This window comes from Danio rerio, chromosome 23 (assembly GCF_049306965.1).
Source record: "Danio rerio strain Tuebingen ecotype United States chromosome 23, GRCz12tu, whole genome shotgun sequence".
NCBI classification, from domain to species: domain Eukaryota; kingdom Metazoa; phylum Chordata; class Actinopteri; order Cypriniformes; family Danionidae; genus Danio; species Danio rerio.
The window spans coordinates 867,349-892,500 of record NC_133198.1 but is presented as its reverse complement, the minus strand read 5'-3'; the positions used below and the strand labels follow the sequence as shown (position 1 = coordinate 892,500).

The 25,152-nt window shown below is 38.0% G+C and overlaps 1 protein-coding gene across 6 annotated transcripts in view; it reads right to left on the bottom strand.

Annotated features, from left to right (window-relative positions):
- frmd4bb (FERM domain containing 4Bb) overlaps window positions 1–25,152 on the bottom strand; it is a 71,596-nt gene that overhangs the window by 24,635 nt on the left and 21,809 nt on the right. For 2 of the 6 annotated variants that reach the window (XM_009296563.5, XM_073939642.1), the window contains exons 2-11: window positions 14,640–14,705; window positions 14,084–14,178; window positions 13,305–13,397; window positions 10,907–10,991; window positions 7,627–7,683; window positions 7,238–7,260; window positions 5,484–5,567; window positions 3,207–3,272; window positions 2,605–2,662; window positions 2,329–2,415 (exon numbers count right to left, since the gene is read on the bottom strand). In XM_009296563.5, the coding sequence (XP_009294838.1) occupies window positions 2,329–2,415; window positions 2,605–2,662; window positions 3,207–3,272; window positions 5,484–5,567; window positions 7,238–7,260; window positions 7,627–7,683; window positions 10,907–10,991; window positions 13,305–13,397; window positions 14,084–14,178; window positions 14,640–14,705 (714 nt within the window). Of the gene's footprint in view, window positions 1–367; window positions 1,514–2,328; window positions 2,416–2,604; window positions 2,663–3,206; window positions 3,273–5,483; window positions 5,568–7,237; window positions 7,261–7,626; window positions 7,684–10,906; window positions 10,992–13,304; window positions 13,398–14,083; window positions 14,179–14,639; window positions 14,706–19,481; window positions 20,661–25,152 lie in introns of those variants that run through there. The other 4 variants (XM_009296561.5, XM_009296562.5, XM_073939644.1 and 1 more) reach the window with 4 other exon arrangements.

Genomic DNA, 25,152 nt, shown 5'->3' with positions numbered 1-25,152 from the left:
AGTAGATCAAACCTTTCATCAAAGAAGTTGTCCTAAAACTATTGAACAGCACCAATTCTTCTTAGTCTTAGTTCTTCAGCTTTGGTTTATTTTGATCCTCTTCAAATGCTGACCACTGTATATACATATGGATTTAATAATCCCAAACATTTAACAAATACACATTTCATTTAAACATCCCCATTTTGACCATACATTTATTAGCACACAGGCATTTATCTATCTGCTAATATTAATCATCATTCTAGCACATGGTAAACAACACTTTCTCCTCCAGCACATCTGAGCGAGGGCGTCTTCAGTTCATTCCCCACTCTCTCAAGACTTGATGGTCAAATTAAATTATCTGGCTTTCAGAGCCTCTTACCGGTGGTCGGGCAGGTTAACTGAAGTTAATCAGATCGCCAGTGTCTTCATTATGTTAGCGAACGCTCTGAAGCTGAAGTTTCTCCTGGCCTGACGTGTCTCATCAGGTTTCCAGCTCATGACATCAGGCAAGAAGCAGAGCTCAGGGAGGAGCCCGAAAACAGCCCAACACTTCACACTCACTTTCATGCCTTAGATAAGCTAGTGATGAAGCACACCCAGGGAGGTGTTATCGACTGATTAGCATTTATTGGCAACCTGATGCAAAGCTGAATACTGTAGGGGTTACACTTCGAAAACAACCATCCTGGATGTACTTTATCTCACTTATTGCAGAGCTACATGACATAAAATACTATCAATTCTGAGCCGTAATAGTTTATGAATTAAATTATTAAACACAGAGCTGACAGAAACTGCAGAAACTAGGGTATACACTAACCTGCGCATTATTCAGACACTAGATGCAGACAAACAGTCAAAAACACAACAGAAACTAAAACAGCTGATGGAGTATACACTAACCTGCACATTATTCAGACACTAGATGGAGACAAACAGTCAAAAACACAACAGAAACTAAAACAGCTGATGGAGTATACACTAACCTGCGCATTATTCAGACACTAGATGGAGACAAACAGTCAAAAACACAACAGAAACTAAAACAGCTGATGGAGTATACACTAACCTGCGCATTATTCAGACACTAGATGGAGACAAACAGCCAAAAACACAACAGAGACTTAAACAGCTGATGGAGTATACACTAACCTGCGCATTATTCAGACACTAGATGGAGACAAACAGTCCAAAACACAACAGAAACTAAAACAGCTAATGGAGTATACACTAACCTGCGCATTATTCAGACACTAGATGGAGACAAACAGTCAAAAACACAACAGAAACTAAAACAGCTGATGGAGTATACACTAACCTGCGCATTATTCAGACACTAGATGGAGACAAACAGTCCAAAACACAACAGAAACTAAAACAGCTGATGGAGTATACACTAACCTGCGCATTATTCAGACACTAGATGGAGACAAACAGTCAAAAACACAACAGAAACTAAAACAGCTGATGGAGTATACACTAACCTGCGCATTATTCAGACACTAGATGAAGACAAACAGGTTCTGACAGATTCTGATTTCTACTTAGTTTCCATGGCGACTGGCTTACTGATTATGTTCACCTGTGTCTGGTACAGTAGTCCATCATATCATACCTCTACATTTATGTGATAATAAAGTTGCTGTTTTTGTTTTATGTGCACACAAAAGTATTCTTGTAGGTTGATAATATTCAGATTAAACCACTAAACTGTTTTAAGAATTTCTTTTAGTATTTTCGGAACTTATGGAGGATGAGGGAGCTCTCTGATTTCATCCAAAATATATTTATTTATGTTCAGAAGATGAACGAATGACTCAAGGGATTGAAACGAAATGAGGGTGTGTGTTTAATTACAGAACTTTCATTTCATTGTTGGAAGGAACTAACACTTTAAGGTAGAGTATTTAGGTTGTGATCATTTTGTCCCTTCATTTGGCATCAATAAATGTTTTAAATCACTTTTTAAAAGTTTTTAATGACCTATGGAAACCCTTGTTTATTATTAATGTGCTACAACCTCACAAAAAGCCACACACCCAGACACACACACACACACACACCCGTACAGCAGATATTTTCCCTGCGTGTGTGTTTCGTCATCAGTTCTCTGTTCTCCTCTGAGTTATGTAACACACACAGTTCCCGAGCAGACAACATGTGCTGAATATAACACCTCATTTCCACATCGTCATCACTGTCATCATACCGTACATCTCAAGAACAAGTGCAGACATGCTGAGAGCACATCTGGAGCAATCCAAGCCTGATTTCACAGTATAGTGAGCTCTGACTCAAGATTAGCTTACTTTAGCCTAGAGACAGAAAAACTCCACGTACCTTTCGGGGTTTTACTTTATCCTGGTGGTCGTACTGTCCAATGCCTTTATAACTGATGCCCAGCCACCACGGCATACCCTGCTTATCCTGTCAGATGAAGAACAAACACCAGAAGCAAATATGAGCTATTTGTACATTTAAATTAAATAGATTTAGTCAGACCAGAAAGATGGCACCAAAAGAAATGAACCAAATATGTTATATATATATATATATGTTTCATCATCGTTGTGCATGACATATAAATAATACTGATAGACTGTGTATAGCTTTTACCTTGACTTCATAATAATGCACTCCGTATGTGGGCAGTGACTGCACCAGTGTCATATACCTGAAACAGACCAGAAAATAGTGTCAGCACACTGAACTGAGGTGTGGGCGTGATGCGTTTCAGCAGCCAATCATAAATCAGGTAGGTCCTTAAGTGGGCGTGATGCATTTCAACAGTAAATCATAAACCAGGTGTGTCCTGATGTGGGCGTGACTGCCCTGATGTCCCGCCCCTAGCTTGTGTTTCAGCAGCCAGTCAAAAATAAGGTCTAACCTGATGTCCCACCCCTAGCACACATCAGGCCTAAGGTGTGCAGCCTAATCTTGGGCTGTGGACAATGTGAAACATTTATTGTTCTCTGATGAGTCCACCTTCACTGTCTTTCCCACATCTGGTAGAGTTACGGTGTGGAGAAGCCCTAAAGAAGCGTCCCACCCAGACTGCTGGTGCCCAGAGTGAAGCATGGTGGTGGATCAGTGATACGTTTCATAAATCAGCTCTGCCCCAATGTCCCGCCCCCAGAAGTGGGCGTAGTGTATTTCAGCAGCCAATCATAAATCAGCCATAATGTCCTGCCCTCAGCACACAATCCCAATGTACTCACTGCACTATGGCCTGTCCTCTGGAGATCCCCTTCAACAGCCTGTACTGCTCCATCACGCGCTCCTCACTGTACAACAGGACACAAACAAAGATGTAATCGTCTGTATACAGACTACGAGGACAGCACTGCAGATGAAGTGCCACTTCATTAATTGTTTTGGTCTCTATAACCAGCCCACTGCCAGTTTACCTTATTATATTTCAGCACTCTGGGTTATCTTGCAAGAAAATGCAGCATATTTTATTTCAGTCTTCAGCTGCCTTCATTTATTGCACATTTCGCTTCATTCCCGCCCCCTTGTGGAAAGTCATCTATGTTTGCAGAGTTGCATTGACTTCTTATGTAATCTACTTGTGTGAATGCTTTATGAATGCAACCTGTATGTGGATTAGTCGTCATCAGAGGGACGGTCTAAAAAAGTTCTCTCCAATATTTGGAATTTAGACTGCAATACCTAGTTCAACCACTAGTCAATCCTCTATTCTGCACCTTTAAAGAGTATTTTGTCACCATTAACATATTTAAGCACCATTAAAACAATCGAAAGCAACTTCGAACCTCCACCAGACAATATTTGTGCATTGGTTGCAAATTCGTTACACATTTTGCGCATTTCTGCCACCCAGTGGAAATTCGTCTTAGTTTGCAGAGTTGCATTGACTTTGTATGAAATCTACTTGTGTGAATTCTTAATTTCGATTTTGAATCTTGATCCTGTTATTGTTGTCAATCTGGCAACCTCCATGTGTGTGAGTAATTGTCGAAGGGGCGGTATGTCTCTTCACTATTTTGAATTTAGACTGCAATACCTAGTTCAACCACTAGTCAATCCTACATTCTGCATCTTTAAACAGTATTTTGTCGCCATTAACATATTTAAACGCCATTAAAACAATATATACAGCTATAGAAAGCAACTCCAGACCTGGATCTGGACAATATTTGTGCATTGGTCACAATCTTGTAGCACATTTCGCTTCATTCCTGCCACCCAGTGGAAATTCGCCTATATTTGCACATTTGCATTGACTTTGTATGTAATCTACTTGTGTGAATACTTCATTTCAATTTTGGTTTGCTTCTGTTGTTATTGTCAATCTGGCAACCTGCGTGTCAGTTGTTGCCGGAGGGGCGGTGTGAAAAAGTTCTCCACTATTTTGAATCTAGACTGCAATATCTAGTTCAACCACTAGTCGATCCTACATTCTACACCTTTAAAGAGTATTTTGTTGGCATTAACATATTTAAACATTATTAAAACAATATATACACATAAAGAAAGCAACTTCGAACCTCCACCGGACAGTACTTGTGCATTGGTCTCAAATTCATTGCACATTTCGCTTCATTCCTGCCACCAAGTGGAAATTTGTCTATGTTTGCATGTAATATATTTGTGTGAATGCTTAAGTTCACTTCTGTTGTTATTGTCAATCTGGCAACCTGCGTGTGTCAGTCATTGTCTAAGGGGCGGGGTTTAAAAAATCCCTCTTTGATATTTTGAATTTAGACAGCAATACCTAGTTCAACCACTAGTCAATCCTACAAACAGCACCTTTAAAGAGTATTTTGTCACCATTAACATATTTAAACATCATGAAAACAATATATACAGCTATGGAAAGCAACTCTGTATTCATAAATTATAGTTATGTGTTATTTAATACGTCATTTTTGCTTCATTATGTAAACTTCAAACTTCTTCATTATTAGTTTTTTTCTATGGAAGCAAAACGCACATGATATTAAGACAGAGTGTTGTAAAGCTCTCCTGCATAGCCTGCATATATGTATTAAATTTATAAATCAGTTTTCTATTATAATATGCTGTAAAATGTCATTTGTTTATGTGATCTGAAGGCTCATCCTTTATCAAGTCTTGATGTCCCAATATTTTTGATACACCCAAAAAAAAACAACGTTCTCAGACAATAAACACACTGTTGTTAAGCATCATTACTCGGCTGTCACATGATCCTGCAGAACACATTATAACATCACGGCTTGATGATCCAGAAACATTCCTGATTGTACATTTTTAAACAGTTCATATTTCTGAGGAGACCTTGACATTTCCTAATTCACGCCTCATTTAAATGAAAATAATTTTTTTGAGGGAAAAAACCACCACTTTTGAACAATTTAATGCACCCTCGATAAATAAAATTAATAATGAAATAATAAACCAGACTCCAGACTCTATATTTGTTTAACTATATACAACAATGCTTCTCTGACTCTTAGTATATTATATACATACAAAGCTGTGTGTTTTACCAGTATGCCAGTGACGGATGCTCCTTCAGCACTTTAGTGGGCAGTACTGGAAATTTCTTCAGGTCTGCTCTGGTGTTTTCATCACTAAAACCAACACAAAAACTCCTCATCATGCAGACATGCATTATGTAAACCACATTAGCAGATGATGCAACAGTGAATTATAATTGCACCAGTAATGTGCACAGTCATATAACAAGTGTCATCATTTTAGCACCATGATTAGAGCATAAGCAAACTAATTACATACAAAATGTACAGATTATGAACTGTGACAGAACATTTTTGGGGATTAACTAATGCTTTAAGGCCGAGGTTGTCAAACTTTTCCCCCCAGAGAGCCCTACTGACATTATTACATTATTCTAATCTCATGCTGACCTTCATTCTCAATTAACAACCTTTAATGTCTTTTGCAATATCTCAGATTCGCTGTGTGGCTGACAGAGATAGATTACACTTGACAAGGCTACAGTATATGTAAGAACTTTCATTTAATAACTCATTTGTAACAGTTTCTTGGCACGAATGAACAGCTTGTACTAAAATAAAAAAGAAAAACTTTTCAATTCAGAAGTGTGAGGGATTTAATTAATCAGTTACTGATAAATTACACAACAAAATCAGTATCAACATCTCTTATATTACACATGTATAATAGTTTAATCTGAGTACTTATATGGATTACATTTAGATTACATTTTGTGCTTACCAATCAGTTACTGAACACAACATAATCTGAGTACTTGCATAGATTACATTTAGATTACTTTTGTGCTAACCAATCAGTTACTGATTACAATTTATAAGAAAACAAATATGTATTCGGTAATATAATCTCTTAGACTGCACTCTTATGTTAACGCAATCTGGGCATTTACATGGATTACATTTAGATTACCTTTGTGCTAAACAATCAGTTACTGATTACAAATTACTGGACAAAATATGTAGTCAGCAATACAATCTCTTAGATTACACATGGATGGTAACATAATCTGGGTACTTATATGGATTACATTACTTTCTGTACGAACTAATCAGTTACAGATTACAGCATAATCTAAGTACTTGCACAGATTACTTTAGATTACTTTTGTGCTAACTAATTTACATTTAGATTGATGATTGCTTATAATTTTCACAATAATGCTAAATGAGCTATTCTGTTCTTTAATGTCATTGTGTCATGCAAAATAAAATAAAAACAAGCATTAAGTTACTTTAATAAGTGCAATTCCCTGAATTGCCACTGGCGTCGCTAATAACAGTTTCTAAAATCTACACAAAGAACTTTTAAAGGTGCAATACACTGTTAAGTTGAGTTAATTTTGCAAATGATTATGCACATATTTATGTAATTTTAAGGCAACAGATGTACGCATTTTTGGTAAAGTCAACAAAAGACTTTTACATTGCATATTAAAAATGCTTAAGACCACAGTGCCAAAGCACACATTCAACCAATCAGCAGTAAGAGGCGTGTCTAGTAACTATAGGGGAGATTTTAAACAGGGGCGTGGTCTTGTTGGGTTATGGGTGTGTTTGTTTTGGTGCTTTTAAACATCAACATTGTGAGCCATACGTCACCTTTAATAGTCATTTTAGTTTTTGTAGACACAATCCAAGAAACATATTTACGCTACCAAACTCCTGCAATGCTTCATAATAGTGCTATGAGTAAAAACTTGTCAAAAATACAAATGTTTGGTAAATAAGTATAATAAATCTCTGAAATTATAAAAAGTCCACACCTTGTATAGTCTCCTTTAGATTCCTGTAAAAGAAAATAAACATTTATTATATATATATACATAATATTTAATTTAATATGTATATCACAGACAGGTATCGTTTTCTCTTTTATGCCAAAAATTAATAGCATATGAAGTAAATATCTTCTTCCATATAATGAATCTGTCAATTTACTACAGTAAATATATTAAATCATATTTTTATTAGTATTGTACATTGCAATTTTCACAGTATTTAGATTTTTATGAACTGTCAGATATCAGATATTTAAATATTTGTTCCTTAAATATACCAAAACTATTGCCCAATCCTAAAAAAAGATATACAAAGCTTAACATGTTATGTACATATCAACTGCTACATATAATAATTCTGATGATAGTCTTACCTGCAATGCATGAGCTGCTAATTTAAAAACCAGCTCACTCTCCACCTCGATGTCACCCTGTTGACAAACAAGCACATCTTCACTTCAGGACATCACCTTTATATAAGTGCTGTGAATAACAATGCTCTGAAATCATGCTCATCACATTTGTCTATTAAAATTATGAACAAATGTGTGCTGCAGGTGAAGAAACAATATTGTGTGTGATATTCATGTTTCGGGCCTTGAATTGTTTTGGTGAGATGGCTGAGCTCATAAATATTCATTAGGGTATAAACTAATCAGTTAAACTGATCTTTTGATGTTTTCAAAATATACGTAAATAAACAGGCGGATATGTGAATGAAATAGTCAGTGTAATATAAGCCATTGTTTGTCTGGGATAGAGATGAAAGACTGTTTTCTACAGGTGGTTTGGAAAGCCCACTCACCTGCGTGAGGCACACTCAGAAATGCACAATGCTTCGAGGTACTCCTGTGTCATTAGATACATTTTAATGACCGTATGAATTGATTATTTTAGATGTATTTAGTAGCAATTTTTGTTTAATTTTTCCATATTTTCAGAAATTTGTTTGTTAATTAAACATTTAAATTAATTAAACATTTAAATAAAGCAATTGCATCTACAAATTAAGTCCAGACTAAGGGCACATGGCTCAAAAGCATTAAGGCAGAGTCCGAATCCACTTTTGTTATTTTAGGGACTGAAAAATTTGCTGTGCGCCCGGTGCATGGTCTAACAGGGCTGGGCTTATTCTCTTAATGAGTTCTGGCTGTGTTTTGAGCAGAACCTGCATTAAACCAAACAGAGTCTCGTCTCTCATTCCCTTTAAGAGTCAGTTGTGTCACTCCATGGTGCATTTGCTATTTACATGGCGAATCTGTAAGTGTGAAAACATTTCACTAGCAAGAAAACAGTTAAACAGAGCATCTGCAGCGCGAGGATAAAGAACGAGCCTCCTCCATTCAGCCTCTTTACTTTACTCCCTCACTTTACTCCTTTACTTTAGTGGAGTGAGGAAACGGTGGAAGCTCACTCCACTGAACACATCCATTAGCCCACATATTTAATTTCCTTTGTTAAGCGCAAAGATTTGCTTCAAAACTATTTCTAAATTCAGTTCTAATCTCCAGCAAAAGAATATAAGAACAATAATAATGAAGTGTGCTCAGAAACACTGAGTTATATCCAAACACACGTCCTGTTCTTATCCACATGTGCTGATGCAGACGTCTCCAAAACCCCACAGCTGCACACATCTACACTTGTGTTTATTAAAGCAAATATAAATCTGCATATAATCAATAATACTGCTGATAATATTAACATTATACAGATGCAGATGGTCATGAATAAACTGAAGAAGCCCCCCGAGGTGAAGAAGACATGGAGGCAGTGCTGTTTATATTGATGGAGAAAATCATCATTTCTGAAAATTAGGGTTTCACTGGTCTGAAAATAGCAACAAAACGCACCAAACACGTCTTGAGGCTTATTGTGCTTGGTGTATGATAGAGGCCATCAGGTCTTCATTTCTGTTTTGTTTAATGTGGCAATATACCGTATACTACACTCTTATTATATGCAACTGCATTATATTTCCCCACTTTATTTATATTTATTTTTTTTCATTAGGAAAAACGAGAAGATGACACAAAATACTCTTTACATTAGTCATGATGATGGTGATGAAGAATCCTGCAAGAATTGCTGTGTAGTCTTAATTCAGGAGTGAATCAGTGTCTCTGGATAGTGTAACTTCATATTAAAGATGACCTATTATGCCCTTTTTACAAGATGTAAAATAAGTCTCTGATGAGTGTGTGTGTGTGTGTGAAGTTTCAGCTGTAAATAGCACACTGATAACCAGCTCTCTGAAATGGCTTTGATCCTAATTGTAGTGTTTGCTTTAAATTCAAATGAGATTGTGCTCTTTTCAGAAGAGGGCGGAGCTACAGATGCCTGTGCTTCAGCATAGTGACAAATTGAAAACAAGACTGATGTTCTATGCTAATGAGGAAGAGATGGTCACGTGTGTGCGGGGCTTTCCCCCTCTGATGACACGTACAATTTGCAACCCAAGCTCATTCTGAAAACGTAGTCCCGCGGACGTTTCTGGAGACAGCGGAATACGTCCCGGGGGGTAAGTACGGCCTCGTTTTTTTTTTCAAGCGAACGCTGCGGGGCGGTGTGACGCTGTTCCCTTTCGCGCTTGCCTTACCTCCTTGTGGAGGGCTTCCCCTCTGCAACCCGTTTGTCCACTCAGCTCAGCGGGTATGTCGGCTGGCTCGAGATGCAGAGAGGGGTCGACCATGGCGACCGGTTTTGAGTCCGGGGAAGAGCGGTTCCAGCATATCAGGTAAGACAAAAACAGAATCCCAAAAATTAAGTGAACGAGTTTTGTACCAGGGTGAGAACACGGTGAAATCCGAAAACGCGGTAGAATTAAAAAAATCAGGGCTTTTATTTTTTTGGACGGCTTTTGTGAACTGTTGCCCGGGTTTAGGGAAGCGAGCGGGCGGGCGGGTCGATCGGTAAAACTGGTTGGGTTCAGGAAAGGAGGAGGGCGGGTCAGCCGATTGGCCGGTTGCACAGTCAATCATCCGGTCAGACAGACAGCGGCCTCCGGTGGGTTCACGTGAGAACAGCGCGGGCGCGAACTGCACTCGCGAGAGGCGTCTGAGGTGCGAAAAAGCGAACACGAGCGGCCTCTCGCGGATTCGCGAAAACAAAAACTGCAGCCGTACATACCCGCCGGGACGAATTCCGTGGTCTCCAGAAACGTCCGCGGGACTACGTTTCCACAATGAGCCTGGGTTGACAATTTGAAGTGAAAGTTAAAAAAACAACAACAAAAACAATCATGTTCTGTGCATGATCGGTGGCATTTTAATATTGTTGTTATTTTAAGAGGGGGTTTTCCTAAAATCAACCACTTCCCAGCCATTTTTACATCGTGTTAATGAAACCTCTAAAATTTAGCGATAGCCATCCTTTAACAGTCTAAAGCACAGGTGTCAAACTTAGTTCCTGGAGGGCCGCAGCTCTGCGCAGTTTAGTTCCAACCCTAATTAAACACACCTGATCAAACTAACTGAGTCCTTCAGGCTTGTTTGAAGCCTACAGGTGAGTGTGTTGGAGCAGGGTTGGAACTAAACTGTGCAGGGCTTCAGCCCTCCAGGAATTGAGTTTGACACCCCTGGACTAAAGTCTTTGGCTTTCTAATGGTTCAAAAAATGGGCCAGTGTTTTTCCTCAGACACAGACGTATACTCACATTATAGATGGCTGACTTGGCGTTCAGAAAGAACAGCTCCACGGTCGTGTGCTCCTTCAGAAGTGAAATGCTCTCTATGTAAAACCTATGAAGGAAACGTGCTTCATTTATTATGCTGATGATACACGGGGCAGCTTTTTGAGCAATATTGTTGTGCAACTTTGGGAAATGATGCCATGAATGGGCATTGAGATGAGACAAAGGGCAATTAACTGGCTCAATGGCTTACAGATAAAGTATTGTAGGCGATTCTTTAAAGAAAAATAATGAATCCACATCGATCTGCAAACTAGGAAACTAGGACTGAAACGTATAATCAAATGATTAGGTTTAATCAATTACAGAAAAAAAAATTGTTGAAATTATATTTACAAATTAAGTTTATTGTAATCGATGCTTCATTGAATGTATTAAAGTAAATATTATATTATAGTATATCACTGTATAATGGTGAAGCGGGGCTATGTAACCACGCCCCTCCAGCTGTCAGTTTTGACGACAAACAGAAATGGTGAGCAGGAGGAGTCTGTTAGGGTGTAGTAACCCAGCTAACAGGGAACGTTCCCAGAACATTTACTAACGTTCTTTAAAAGTTGTGGAAATGTTAGCACAAAACGTTGTTAATAGAACGTTTTTAGAAGGGTCTCATAACATTGTTAACGTTCTTGTAACGTTGTAAAAAAACGTTCTTAAAACAAAGTACTTATGAAGTTATTTGTACTTCATAAACGTCATAATGTTGATGGAAAACGCTCTTAGAACGTTATATTTTGGTGGAAATTTAGTTTTTGAAAACGTTGTAACAACATTATCCTAACCTTAAAAAACGTTCTAGCAACATTAAGCAAACTGGACATTTCAACGTTCTTGGAACATTCCAAATAAATGTTCTTAGAACGTTATATTTTAGTGGAAATTTAGGATTTAGGAATGTTGTAACAACGTTATTCTAACCTTAAAAAACGTTCTAGCAACATTAAACAAACTGGACATTTCAACGTTCTTGGAACGTTACAGATAACGTTATGAGAACGTTCTTACAACCGAAATTTGTTAGCTGGGAACCAGTGGTGTAGTCCTAGAAAAAAAGGTGGTGTACTATTACACCCGACACAAATTTTAAATGAAAGTAGGCAAAGAAACGATGAAAGTCAATGTTTCTTCGATTCATTGGAGATTTTATATATATATATATATATATACATATATATATATATATATATATATATATATATATTTTTTTTTTTTTTTTTTTTACATCAGTTACCTGTATTTAAGTTAACTCAAAAGGGCCTGTGCATACATGGAAAGACAGCTTTTTAACTTACTTTCTTTACTGGCTCATTACTTTACATTTTATAGGTTCCTTTAAACATCAATCAGCAATTATTTTTAATTGTCACATTCGTGCATGCTTGTTTTAAACCAAACTATTAGGAGTCTGTCTTCTGTTGTCGCTATTATATACTAGTAGCTACCCCTTTAAATCGCACATTGTTATGCCATTTATGAGTAGTCTTTGTGTAACCCCTGCTGGCTCTACGCCACCCAACCCGCTCCGAGCTGGTTTCGAACCGGCAACCTTCCGCATGGGAGTCGGGTGCTCTACCAAGGAGGCTAAAGACCATGGCCTCTGGCGTCTGTCGCTAGAGCACCTTTTTTAGAGGTCAGAGGAGTGAGGTTTACCTGCACAGCACTCACTAGCTGGCCTCCGTTACATTTGCCTAATTGTTTTTAGTGTTATATACGGTATCGTGTCGTTCACTAGCGGCACAATTAAGACAAATGTGAAATACTGTTTTACAGGGGCGATTTTAGGATTTTAATTTTAGGGTGGATCAGGATCAGATCTTTTTGGGGTAAACAAAGAAAAATGCGTCATATATATATATATTTAAATAAGAATTGTAAGAAATAGGCACATCTTAACAAATTAAGTTGTGAGTTAAAAAAAAAAAACCTGTTTGGTATACAGTTAAAGGGGACGCAAATACATGTAAATTAGGGAAGTTTAATCAGAAAAACAAGTGAGTCTACTGAGGGTATACTCAATTATTGATCCTCAGAAGCGGTAATACCCAAACAGCTCATGGAAAAAAGTAAGCATACTGAGTATACGTGCGTATAGCAAGGACTACACCACTGGTAGTAACTCTCCCCAAACCCTTTACCCCATCTTTCTGAATGACACACCTACTTTACTACATCCAATCAGCTCGCAGTAGAGAAAACAAGCCACACCCACTGTTTTCTCATTTAATACTCAGTCTCTCTAGAAACAGCATCACAATACGAAACAAAGCAGCTTCCAGTTCATGCAGGCTTTACCCTAGTAAAAGCTGCATTAAGCATGCAGGGATGTTCTGCTTTCTGTGGTGGTGTGATGTGAAAACCTCACCTGACCAGGAACTGAAGGGCGATGGGGCCTGATTTCTTGCTGAAGTCGTGCTCCAGAACTCTGCGCTCCAGCTGTAACCACTTACACTGACCACTGCGAGAGGAAAGATCAGCCGGGTCAAATGTGCAGCTCCGCATTCCTCTCAAATGTTGCTAGAATTGGTTTGTATGTATGGGCGATATCTATTGCATCACCAAAAATGATTGAGCTCATGTGTTGTGCGGTCCATATATTGGTTATTGTGACATGCCTACAGTTGGAGTCAGAATTATTCACCCCCTTGTTTATTTTTTTTCCTGATTTCTGTGTAACGGAGAGCAGACTTTTTTCAGCACATTTCTAATCATAACAGTGTTAATAACTCATCTCTAATAACTGATTTATTTTATCTGGCATGATGACAGCACATAATATTAGACTAGATATTCTTCAAGACACTAGTGTTCAGCTTACAGTAACATTTAAAGGCTTCACTAGGGTAATTAGGATAACTAGGCAGGTTAGACTATCGGGGAAAAAAATGTGCTTAAAGTGGCTAGTAATACTAAACTTAAAATGTATTTTAAAATAATTAAAAACTGCTTTTAATCCAGCCGAAATAAAACAAATAAGACTTTCTCCAGAAGAAAAAATATTATCAGACACACTGTGAAAATTTCCTGAATCTGTTAAACATCATTTTGGAAATATTTAATAAAGAAAAAATAATCAAAGGGTGGCGAATAATCCTGACTTCAGCTGTGTGTGTGTGTGAGACATCATTAACCATAGGCACTCACGTGTCGTCCACATAGGTAAAGCCAAAGTATTCCTTCTCTTTGAGGTTGAAATGTGATGAGACCAAATCCAGGAGTTCACGAGACAACAGCTTGGGCTGCGAGCGGAAACACACTGATCAATATAGTGTGTGTGAGGAGGTTTATTGAGCACTATTAGCCTCGAGTGCACGAGTAATAGACTGCACTGTAAAACATATCTAGCAGGTTTTATTCTTCCCAGTTTATTTCTGCTACTGAAATGCATTATGGGATCTTGATCTTTTATTCCTGCAACTTTTAACCTTGATAAGTTGTAAAAAAGAGAACGTTTTATAGTGTGCAGTGCTGTATAGTGTGTGTGTTGGTTTTGTATATTACGCTACAGAAAGCTTTTATTAAACTGCAGCACGTGTTCTGTTATTCTACAGACTTATTTCTCTACATATGTCAATAACTAAAATGTTTGTTAAACTGTAAAGTTGAATTTACAACATCAGAAGTGAATAAAGCAGAGATCAACATCCCATAATAAAATTCACAGGTGCAAATACACCCAAACACATATATTTCACCATACCTGAACCAACATCTCCAGCTTTCTGTCGTCCAGCAGCTGCACCTGGCACAGGCGTCCCTCTGTCATCTGTACACACAATCATTATGACATCATATGATTGACAGTCACTGACTCCGCCCACTCAATCACTACAGTAAACATTCACTTAAAGTCGTCATGAAATCATAAATGTACTCCTTATGTTTTTACATGTATATAGCAGAGCTTGATATATCTGTGCATGAACTACAAACAGACTACATGCGCAGAAAACTGTTTGGCCAGGCTGTGTATTAAAGCTAATAATATCATAAATATAGTTCAGTTTCTTCCTTGCAGTGATAGTTTCTCTTCAAAAGACCTCAAAAGATTTGCTCTCTTTTGTTGGTGTTTATTTTTACTCTAATAATCCTGTCACCATTCACTAACATTGTGTGAAGCACCAAACACCACAGATTCAGCTCAAAATCTGCGTTAATGTTCAGCTGAACAATAAAAGGATGAGTAAATACATTCATTCATTCATTCATTAATTTTCTTTTGAGCCTAATCCCTTTATTAATCAGGGGTCACCACAGCGGAATGAACCGCCAACTGTTCCAGCATGTTTTACACAGCAAATGCCACTAGTAACACGGTAATCACTAAACATAAAAACAAGCCTCCAACTAATCAAAGCAAATAAACAAATCCACTACCAATAAAATAACCAATCAATCAACAAAATTAATAAACACACTTCCAAAAACTACAGACAAACTACATTTAAAACAAACAAACAAACAAAGAACTATCCCATATACAAACAACCAGTCCACCAATAAATAAACAAATAATACTTTCAGAACAAAACAAGACAGTAATCACTAACCATAAACACAAACATCTAACCAATCGAAGCAAATAAACAAACAACAAATAAACAACATTGAAAACAAACAAATGAACAAACATCCAACAAATCAAAGCAAATAAATGAACAACCAATAAACAAATCCAAAAAATACCATTAAAATAACACTCAAAAAAAGATTTTTCCAGCTTGTTCCAACTCTTTATTTAAAATGAGCTCAATCCTCACAATTGTTGTGTTTTTTGGGATAATGTAATTGTTTTATGTTCAATCAACGTAAAATTGTAAAAACTTTTTGTAAATTGTAAAAACTAATTGATTTGTGTTGGGACAACATGCAGGATTTGAGTGGAACCCAGAATTGTTTACAGTGCAACCAACCTACAAAATGAACAAACACACTTCCAATAACAAACAAACAAACTACATTTAACACAAACAAACAAACAAACAAACAAACAAACAAACTACATTTAACACAAACAAACAAACAAACTACATTTAACACAAACAAACAAACAAACAAACTACATTTAACACAAACAAACAAACAAACTACATTTAACACAAACAAACAAACAAACAAACAAACTACATTTAACACAAACAAACAAACCAAATTTAACACAAACAAACAAAAGAAAAACAAACTACATTTAAAACAAACAAACAAAATTTAAAACAAACAAATAAAAAAACAAACAACTAGCTCATGGTTTGTTTTGGGACAACATAATTTTTACAATGTAACCAATCAACAAAATTAACAAACACACTTCCAAAAACTACAAACAAACTACATTTAAAACAAACAAACAAACAAACAAGCAAACAACTAGCTCATAGTTTGTGTTGGGACAACATGAAGGATTTGAGTAGGACCCAGACTTTTTACAATGTTACCAGCAAACAGAATTAACAAACACACTTACAAAACCTACAAACAAACAAACAAACAAACAGCTCATGGTTTGTTTTGAGACAACATAATTTTTACAATGTAACAACCAACAAAATTAACAAACACACTTCCAAAAAACTACAAGTAAACTACATTTAAAACAAACAAACAAAGAACTAGCTCATGGTTTGTGTTGGGACAACATGAAGGATTTGAGTGGGACCCAGACTTTTTACAATGTAACCAACCAACAAAATTAACAAACACACTTCCAAAACCTACAAACACACAAACTACATTAAAAAAACAAACGAACAAACAACTAGCTCATAGACAAACAACCAATCCACCAATAAATAAACAAATAATATATACAGAAAAAACATGACAGTAATCAAAACCAATAACGACTCGATGGCATTTTAAAACCCTGCTGAATATTGTCTTTTTTTTTTTTTTTTTTTGCTATAGTTGCTAAAGCTTGTAGTAATAAAATGTAAAAGATTTGTTATGAGATGCACTTTAAACTGGTCTTTTTTAAATAGCACTGTGACACACTGAAAACAACAACAGGATGTTGGACGAGGAATTGAAGTTAGTGTGCTTTTAAATAGATAAAACATCTGCTAACAAACCAGAATCTGACACAACCACCAAAAGCTGCACAAAATTGCTTTGTTTTTCAGCTCAGCCACTGCTATAAACCCAACGACACACCAGAAATCTCCATTTACAACATTCTGTGGTGGAACTGATGCATAATTTCAGGAAACTCTTGAGGTGTTCTTATAAAAGTCTGACCCAGATGATTCAAAATATCAGCTTTTTTATGCTCAGGACAATAAACGTGCAGAATAATGCCTTATGCTTTATTAGGGGACTCATTTTTTCCAGTGGAAACTTGCTTGCTAGCACAGATCTGTTCTCTGAATAGCCGAGAAGGCTGTAATTCCCAGAGTTATTGCATTATGAGGGTTATAATATTCAGGGAAACTTTCTTTTCCAAGCCTGTAATTTTAGAAAAAGCTGTTTTTAGAAAAGGTCAGTGCATACAACAATGCACATTACATTACAATCAACAACATTAAACTGGTTCCACACGGTTCCTTCATGATCTTTATTGTTTTTAAAAGTTTAAAGCTGCTGTATGTCAGTTTCTGACTCTTCTAAAGCATAAACACACCACCATGTGTGTGCAGATATTTCAGAAACATCCTCAGTGAACATGTTTATCTGGAAAACAATGCTGAAGTCAGATATTCTGCTTTGAGGATGTGCGCTATGTGCCGGAATGTCTCTTTGTTTTGGTCATTTAACCCGGCCAATGTCAGTTTAGCCTATTATATTTAATCACCCGGGTTGCCAGATGATGGAAAACAGCGTATTTCATTCAGTCAGTCAGGAAGACTCTCAAAGTGTGTATCTGTGACTGAAATGCGACCTCTGGTGGACAGTAGCAGACTCTGAAATGAGATTCAGAGTTCCACATGAGGTGGTTATTAATGAGCAAATATTATAAATATTAGGAGCGTAAACATTAGGTGAGCAGGTCACGCTGTAGCCCTGTGTCCTAACAACACACTACATGAGGAGATTTGCAGTGATGAGCAATTCGGCAGTTTGCAACAGAGAAAACAGGACAGAAATGTAAATACAGCCATTCAGAAGCACAGAATAGTGCACTCACTGCACTCCAGCACAATGGTAAGCTTTATAACCTAATGAACACATATTAAAGCTCTTTAACATGATTAAATGTAGATGCTGAATCACTGATATGTGTTGGTTTGCAGTTCTGAAGTTCAGACGCTTTATTTGATTCTCCAGATCTGAGCTGAACTATCTGCTGCTGCTGTCAGTAGTCTGGCAATACATGTGATGTGAAATGACATTCAGACTCACATTATTAGCATTTAGCACTGAATAAAGCACATGAGCTGTACCCAAGCTGATCTGTTTATCCTGTTGTTCAACTACAAGAAATAAAATATAAATTTCAGGTGTTGGTTAGAACGAAAACTCCTTTTAATATGGCAAATATTTCTTCTATCGGGTGCTGTTGCTGTTATTTAGAACCCAACTTAAATCAGCCTTTAGGCTCGGCAGTCAGGCTCGCTGCTGTCAATCTGGCAACCTGCGCTTGCCTGTGTTTTGATCCAGGAGTGCAATACCTAGTTCAACCACTGGGTGTCAAACTTACATACTGTACCTTTAAGTGGATTGAACATGAAACACCTAGGCCCCCCCCACTCCCCCCCCCCCAAAATTGTGTTGATTAAGCTCATTATTAATAAGTAGTTTGAACAAGCAATGAAGATTACACACAACTAAAAGAAAAGCTTTTATTTGACCTGTTCTTCTTTAGATAAATATGCCCAGTGGCCTATAAACTGCAGCAATAATAATAATAACTACCTTTTAATTCAAGTTTTACACATTTTAAATACTTCTCGGTGCTCTTGATTATTACTCTTAATATGTTTTAGCATCTCACACTGCAAACAATGCTTAACTTACTTTGAGTGTAGTCCAAATATCTAAACATTCTTAAATCAAGAAGCATTTTCTAGATGAGCTCATAATATTGTCCTGTTATTAAAAATGAGTCAAAATCAAGTGTTTTTCCTTAAAACAAGCACAATATTCTTATAAACTAGTCGATTATTTAGATTGTTATGAAATGTATATTTACATAATAGTCTGTTTATTTGCGGTGGTGAACTGCATTATGGGATGTTGATGTGCTCTGTCCACTTCTGATGTTGAAAATTCAACTCTACAGTTTAACACAGTGACTTTTATTGACTTATTAGTAATAATATAATGTATAAGAAATAATATCTAGAGAAATAAGTCTGTAAAATACCAGAAAATGGGCTGCAGTTTATGATTGAAGGTGTTTGTAGCGTAATATTACAACACCAACCCAGACAATATAGCACTGCACACTATTACACATCAATAAAAGTCACTTTTTCACAACATTTTTAAGGTTAAAAGATGTTGTGAAGGAAGATCAAGATCTCATAATGACATTCAGATGCAGAAATAAACATTAATAATAAAGCTGCTAATTGCAGTATATTTTCAGAGAGTCTATCTGCGGTACCTGATAGACGTGTCGCAGGTAGAAGCAGGTCTGCACACTCTCCTGACAGCACCTCATCCTCCCAACAGCCCAGAAAACCAGCCGCCAGATGAAGCCGGCGGCCCGAAACACACAAACACACACACACACTAAACCCCAAACCATGGCCGCTCTGACGCCCGGATTACACAAGCGGGTCACACTGCACACACACACACACACACAGATCACTCTTTCAGCAGATCCTGATCTTTGCTCCTTCATGCAAAATCCACGAGTAGGTGAAGAAAACACTGCCGGAACATTCCCTATGAGTGTGTGCAGAGACGGAGACGGGGAATGTCCCTGCTCTGTTCTTTTCAGAGACTCTGGGAGGAGAAAGCTGAGGTTTGTGGAGACTCAGAGCTGCGCTGCTCTGCCAGACACCAGCTTTTTTTTAGAGAGCAAATGGGCAGTTGCTCACACACACACACACACACACACACACACACACACACACACACACACACACACACACACACACACACACACACACACACTTGTAGAGCTATCTTTAAGGGGACTTACTTCCTAAATGCATAACAATGTTTATACTGTACAGAATGTATATTTTACCCCAACCTATCGCCCTAAACCCAAACCATAGGATACAATCAGCACTTTTACATGTTCAAAATACTTCATTCTGCCTGATTTATGAGCGCTTTTCCTCATGGAATGATCAAAATTAGCTGGTATTACATTTATAATGTGTTTTTGGACACTTAAAGGGCTTTACAGATGTTGGGGAACATACACTTGTACAGCCATCTCTATGGGGACTTGCTATAGACGTGATGATTTTATACTGTACAGACTGTAGATTCTCTCCTCCCCCTGAACTCTACACCTAAACCCAAACCACAGGAAACTCAATTGACCAACCCAGGCTCATTCTGAAAATGTACCCCTGTATACCTTGCCGGAGAGCACCAAACATGTTCCAGGAGCTACATTTTTTTGTTTTGTTGTCTTGAATCCACCAGAGGGCGCTGTGTAGACTACATCAGATCTTACATTTCTCTCATGAGTGCCATTCATAACTGCTGTTCTCACATTAATCCACCGGAGGCCGCTGTCTGTCACACACTCATCTTGATATTGGTGGATTATGAGGACTCTCCATATGGGTGATGTATTTTATACTATAAAAAATGCTTATTAAATGACCCCACCCATACCTCTTAACCCAGTGGTCACCAAACTTGTTTCTGGAGGGCCGGTGTCCTGCAGATTTTAGCTCCAACCCTAATCAAACACACCTGATCAAACTAATCAAGGTCTTACTAGGTATACTTGAAACATCCAGGCAGGTGTGTTGAGGCAAGTTGGAGCTAAACCCTGCAGGGACACCGGCCCTCCAGGACCGAGATTGGTGACCCCTGCCTTAACCTAACCCTCACAGCAAACCTGTAACAAAGTCTGAATGTCAGAAGAGCCTGCTAAATATAATTCTCAAGCGTTTTGACTTACAAGAACATCACGCATGTCCTCATAAACCATAATAGTAATAAGGTACAGCAAACTACAAAATGTCTCTGTAAACCACCATACCAGTACAAACAAACACACACATGCACACAAACACACACACACACTCTCTCTCTAACACACACACACGTTTGTTTTTGTGAATTGTGGGGACATTACATAGGTTTTCATTGCTTTTACACTTTACAAACTAGAGCTGCACGATATAGGAAAATCTGTTATTGCGATATTTAATTTATTTGCAGTAAATATTGCGATGCAGTTTCACAAGATGCTTGATCAGCTCTATTTGCTGTTTGCATGTTCTCCCCGTGTTGGCATGGGTTTCCTCCGGGTGCGCCGGTTTCCCACACAGTCCAAACACATGCGCTATAGGGGAACTGATCAACTAAATTGAAAATGAATGATAATCTTTGTTACACCTCCAGACATTATACTATTTCCGTGCCCAAACTCTCTTGAAATGCTCAGTCGAGAAGTTAAGACACATGTAGATGATATCTTTCCCTCTATTATGGTTCAACTCAGCTTTGACTCTATACATGACTTGTGTTCTGTAACTCCTGGTCAACTATAATTCAGACTCATCATTGCAGATCTTGTGATGTGACTATTGTGGATGTGCACTTTGCGATAGCGATGCTGAAACCATATATTGTGCAGCCCTACAAACAGTATTTTCTATTGGGCTAACCCCACCACCCTCCTCCTAAACCACAGGTGTTAAACTCAGTTCCTAGAGGACCGCGGCTCTGCACAGTTTATTAAACACCTAGTCAAAACTAATTAAGTCTTCCAGGTTGAAACCGACAGTGTGTTGGAGCAGGGCTGGAGCTAAACTGTGCAGAGCTGCGGCCCTCCAGGAACTGACTTTGACACCCCTGCCCAAAACCCAACCCACAGTTTTACTTACTGAAAAACACCCAGTCTGTATGATTTACACGCTTTTGGAGAATTGAGCATCACCAATGTCCTCATAATTCACCCCCTTCTTGTAATATCTGAGTCACACCTATGTCGTTATACACAGTCTCTCTCTCTCTCTCTCTCTCTCTCGCTCACACAGTTCTGCTATTTAGCTGCCCAAAGTGCAGGCCTACCACGTGTCGCTCCTGCTTCACTGCGAGACTCAAACTGAGAGGATTTACATGCAGCGCCGCTTAAAATACACAGCCAACAAGCCTGCAGATCCACAAGAATGTCTGTGGCATACAGGAGTCACATGGGTTTGACCAAACGTATTTAGAGAGAGGATTTATTCACCAGACTTCACTCATTTTCCTCCAGCTTAGTCCCTTTATTCATCAGGGGTCACCACAGCGGAATGAACCGCCAACTGTTCCAGCATATGTTTTAAGCAGCGGATACCCTTCCAGCCGCAACCCAGAACTGGGAAACACCCATGCACTCAGTCACACACACACACACTCATACACCTGAGACAATTTAGTTAACCAATTCCCCTATAGCGCATGTTTGTGGGGGAAACTGGAGCACCCGGAGGAACCCCATGCCTACACGGGGAGAACATGCAAACTCCACACAGAAACGCCAACTGACCCAGTCGGTACTCAAACCAGTGACCTTCTTGCTGTGAGGCAACAGTGCTACCCACTGCGCCACCGCGCCGCCTTCACTAGACTTATTCTATTTTAAAACTAAGAGTTAAAAACGGCAGTGAAAGTTTTGAGCTAATAGTTTGCTCTTAAAACCTGTTCACTAAGCTGCTGAGACATACAAATGACTAGGGTTGGGTACTGAAATTCTGTGCCACTATTGCACCGGTACCTTTGTAACCGGTATGTATCGGACCGAATCAGTATATGAATTTCGGTGCCACTGGTGCTGCGACAAGGACGTAAGAAGCATCAAGGGGTGCATCAAAGGCACACATAGGTACACGTTGCCACACCATCTCTAAACATTTAATCCTAAACAACTTTGAGGAATACAGACAGGCGATGTCAGCACACAACACACGCAGTACAGCGCATTAGGTGAGCGAAAGTGACTCTCTTCCGCACGCATGATCGCGTTCATCAAATTTGCTTAAACTAAGTGTTCTGAAGCGTATTGTACAAGCAAGGTTTCTGACACAGCAACGTGAAGCAGACGCTTTACAAAAGTTGCGTGTAAGGGGGGGAAACACGTCAAGCTTAATGACACATTTAAAGACTCATAATCAACTTAAAGGCAGAGGAATGCATCGTCTCTGACAGCTCCCGACATCATCTAGCACTTTCAATGAGTGCGTACATGGACACCAATGCTCCGATTTTTAATATGATTAATTAATTAATTAATTAATACTCTGATTAAGAGTCTAGACTACAATGTAAACAGTGATTTTTGATTACCTTAAAGGACCACAGAAACCTGCGTCGCAAAAATGCTGAGGCTTTTTCTTTCAAATTCCATAAAAAGCACACTCTTCCACCAGTCCATACTTAATGCTCGCATCAAATACTCGTTTGTTATTGGGGCATGAATGAAATGTTCCTGAATGAAAGTGAAACTGCAGTTAAATTTGAAAAATTAAAAATGAAACACCTGAAATGACATGAAAATCTGGAGGAAACATGGATATCGTGGAGACGCAATGACGTTAATCGAGCTATGTGCTGTACCATGTAAGACGAGATCAATAAAGGAACATTCAGAAAGCAGCTCATGTAAACACCTTGATCATATTAATGTCTGATTCAGATTAAGGCAAATCATTAGACGACTGATAACCATGTAAACATAGTCACAAAGCCCCGATCCTAGAGAAAAGGAGTTCAGTATTTTGATGACAGCCTTTCCACAGGTTAGTAGTAAGCTATTGTCATTTCCAGCCTGATCTCACAAGGAAACGTAAGTAGTTTTGTCAGTTTAGTCGCTAATTTAGACGAATTTGTTCAGTCGATTACGAGTACGATTTTAAAAAGGAGGCGTGGCACCGAACTCCACCCCTAACCCCAACTGTCATTGGGTGATGAGCAGATCATACTAAATTGTACGAAGTAAAAAAATAAAAAATAAAAAAAGGAAATATATTAATGTAATTCACATATATAAAATATCAATTGTTGTTTACTTTAAACTTTAATTAAATTGTTCTAATAAAATAGTTTTTTAAAAAGATTTTGTCAAATAAAAGACTTCTCTAGAGTCGTCCACCGTAATTTTGAGGCTCAAAAGTATCAGTTCAGGCACCGTTTTGGCACCGGTACCATTTTAAAAGTATCGATTTAGCACCGGTATCGAAATAACTCCAAACGATACCCAACCCTACAAAATGACTACATAATTTTGCTCTTAAAATATAGTAGATACATTTCTAAATGTACAGTAAGCTACTGTAATGATGACTTGATAATATAGAAGATGCTCACTGTCATTCACACAACTGCTAAACACCATTACGGTGACACACACACACACACAACACAAAAAATAAATACACAATATTTATGAACATTAGATGTAGCATACTCTCTAATGTACATCACTGCTGAAATAAAACATAGTAATGTCAGCAGGAGTTCTGGCAAAGTCAATCTACGTCATTCACCGACTGTATATATTAAGGAAACTGGGTTACAGAAAAGCAGGTTGCAGATTTCTCCTGTAGCATTTTTTACCGTATAAATCACGGCCATTTTTACAGAGCATGATCAATTCATTTTTCCACTCTGCTAGACTTGCTGGACGTGTTAAAGCATGAAGTGTGTGTGAAAAAGGGCCAGGAGAGGTTAACCCTGCCTCATGATTCACCGTTACTTCATCAGACGGAGGAAAACACATAATAACAGCTGATATATTTCTGACTAGGCAGCAGCTACACCCATCCGAGCGCACTTCATTAGCAGATTTCCCTTTAACTGTTTACATCGCCTTCTGCAATTAAATTCTGATCTAATCTTGACAAACTTAATATTGTTGGAAAGCTCTAAAACCTCTGAATACATTTTTGATTCCACTGTGTTTAGTTATATAGGAAGAGTAATAGATTAAAACACATTTACTGTCACCTTCATTTACGGTTACATTATAATTAAACCCTCATATTGTAGTCAAGACGTAAAACAATCATGAGTTTGTCATTTAAAAGCTTAAAAAATACAGATTCCATATCTGATGACTGATTTGTGATAGGTATTATTAATGAGCAACAGTT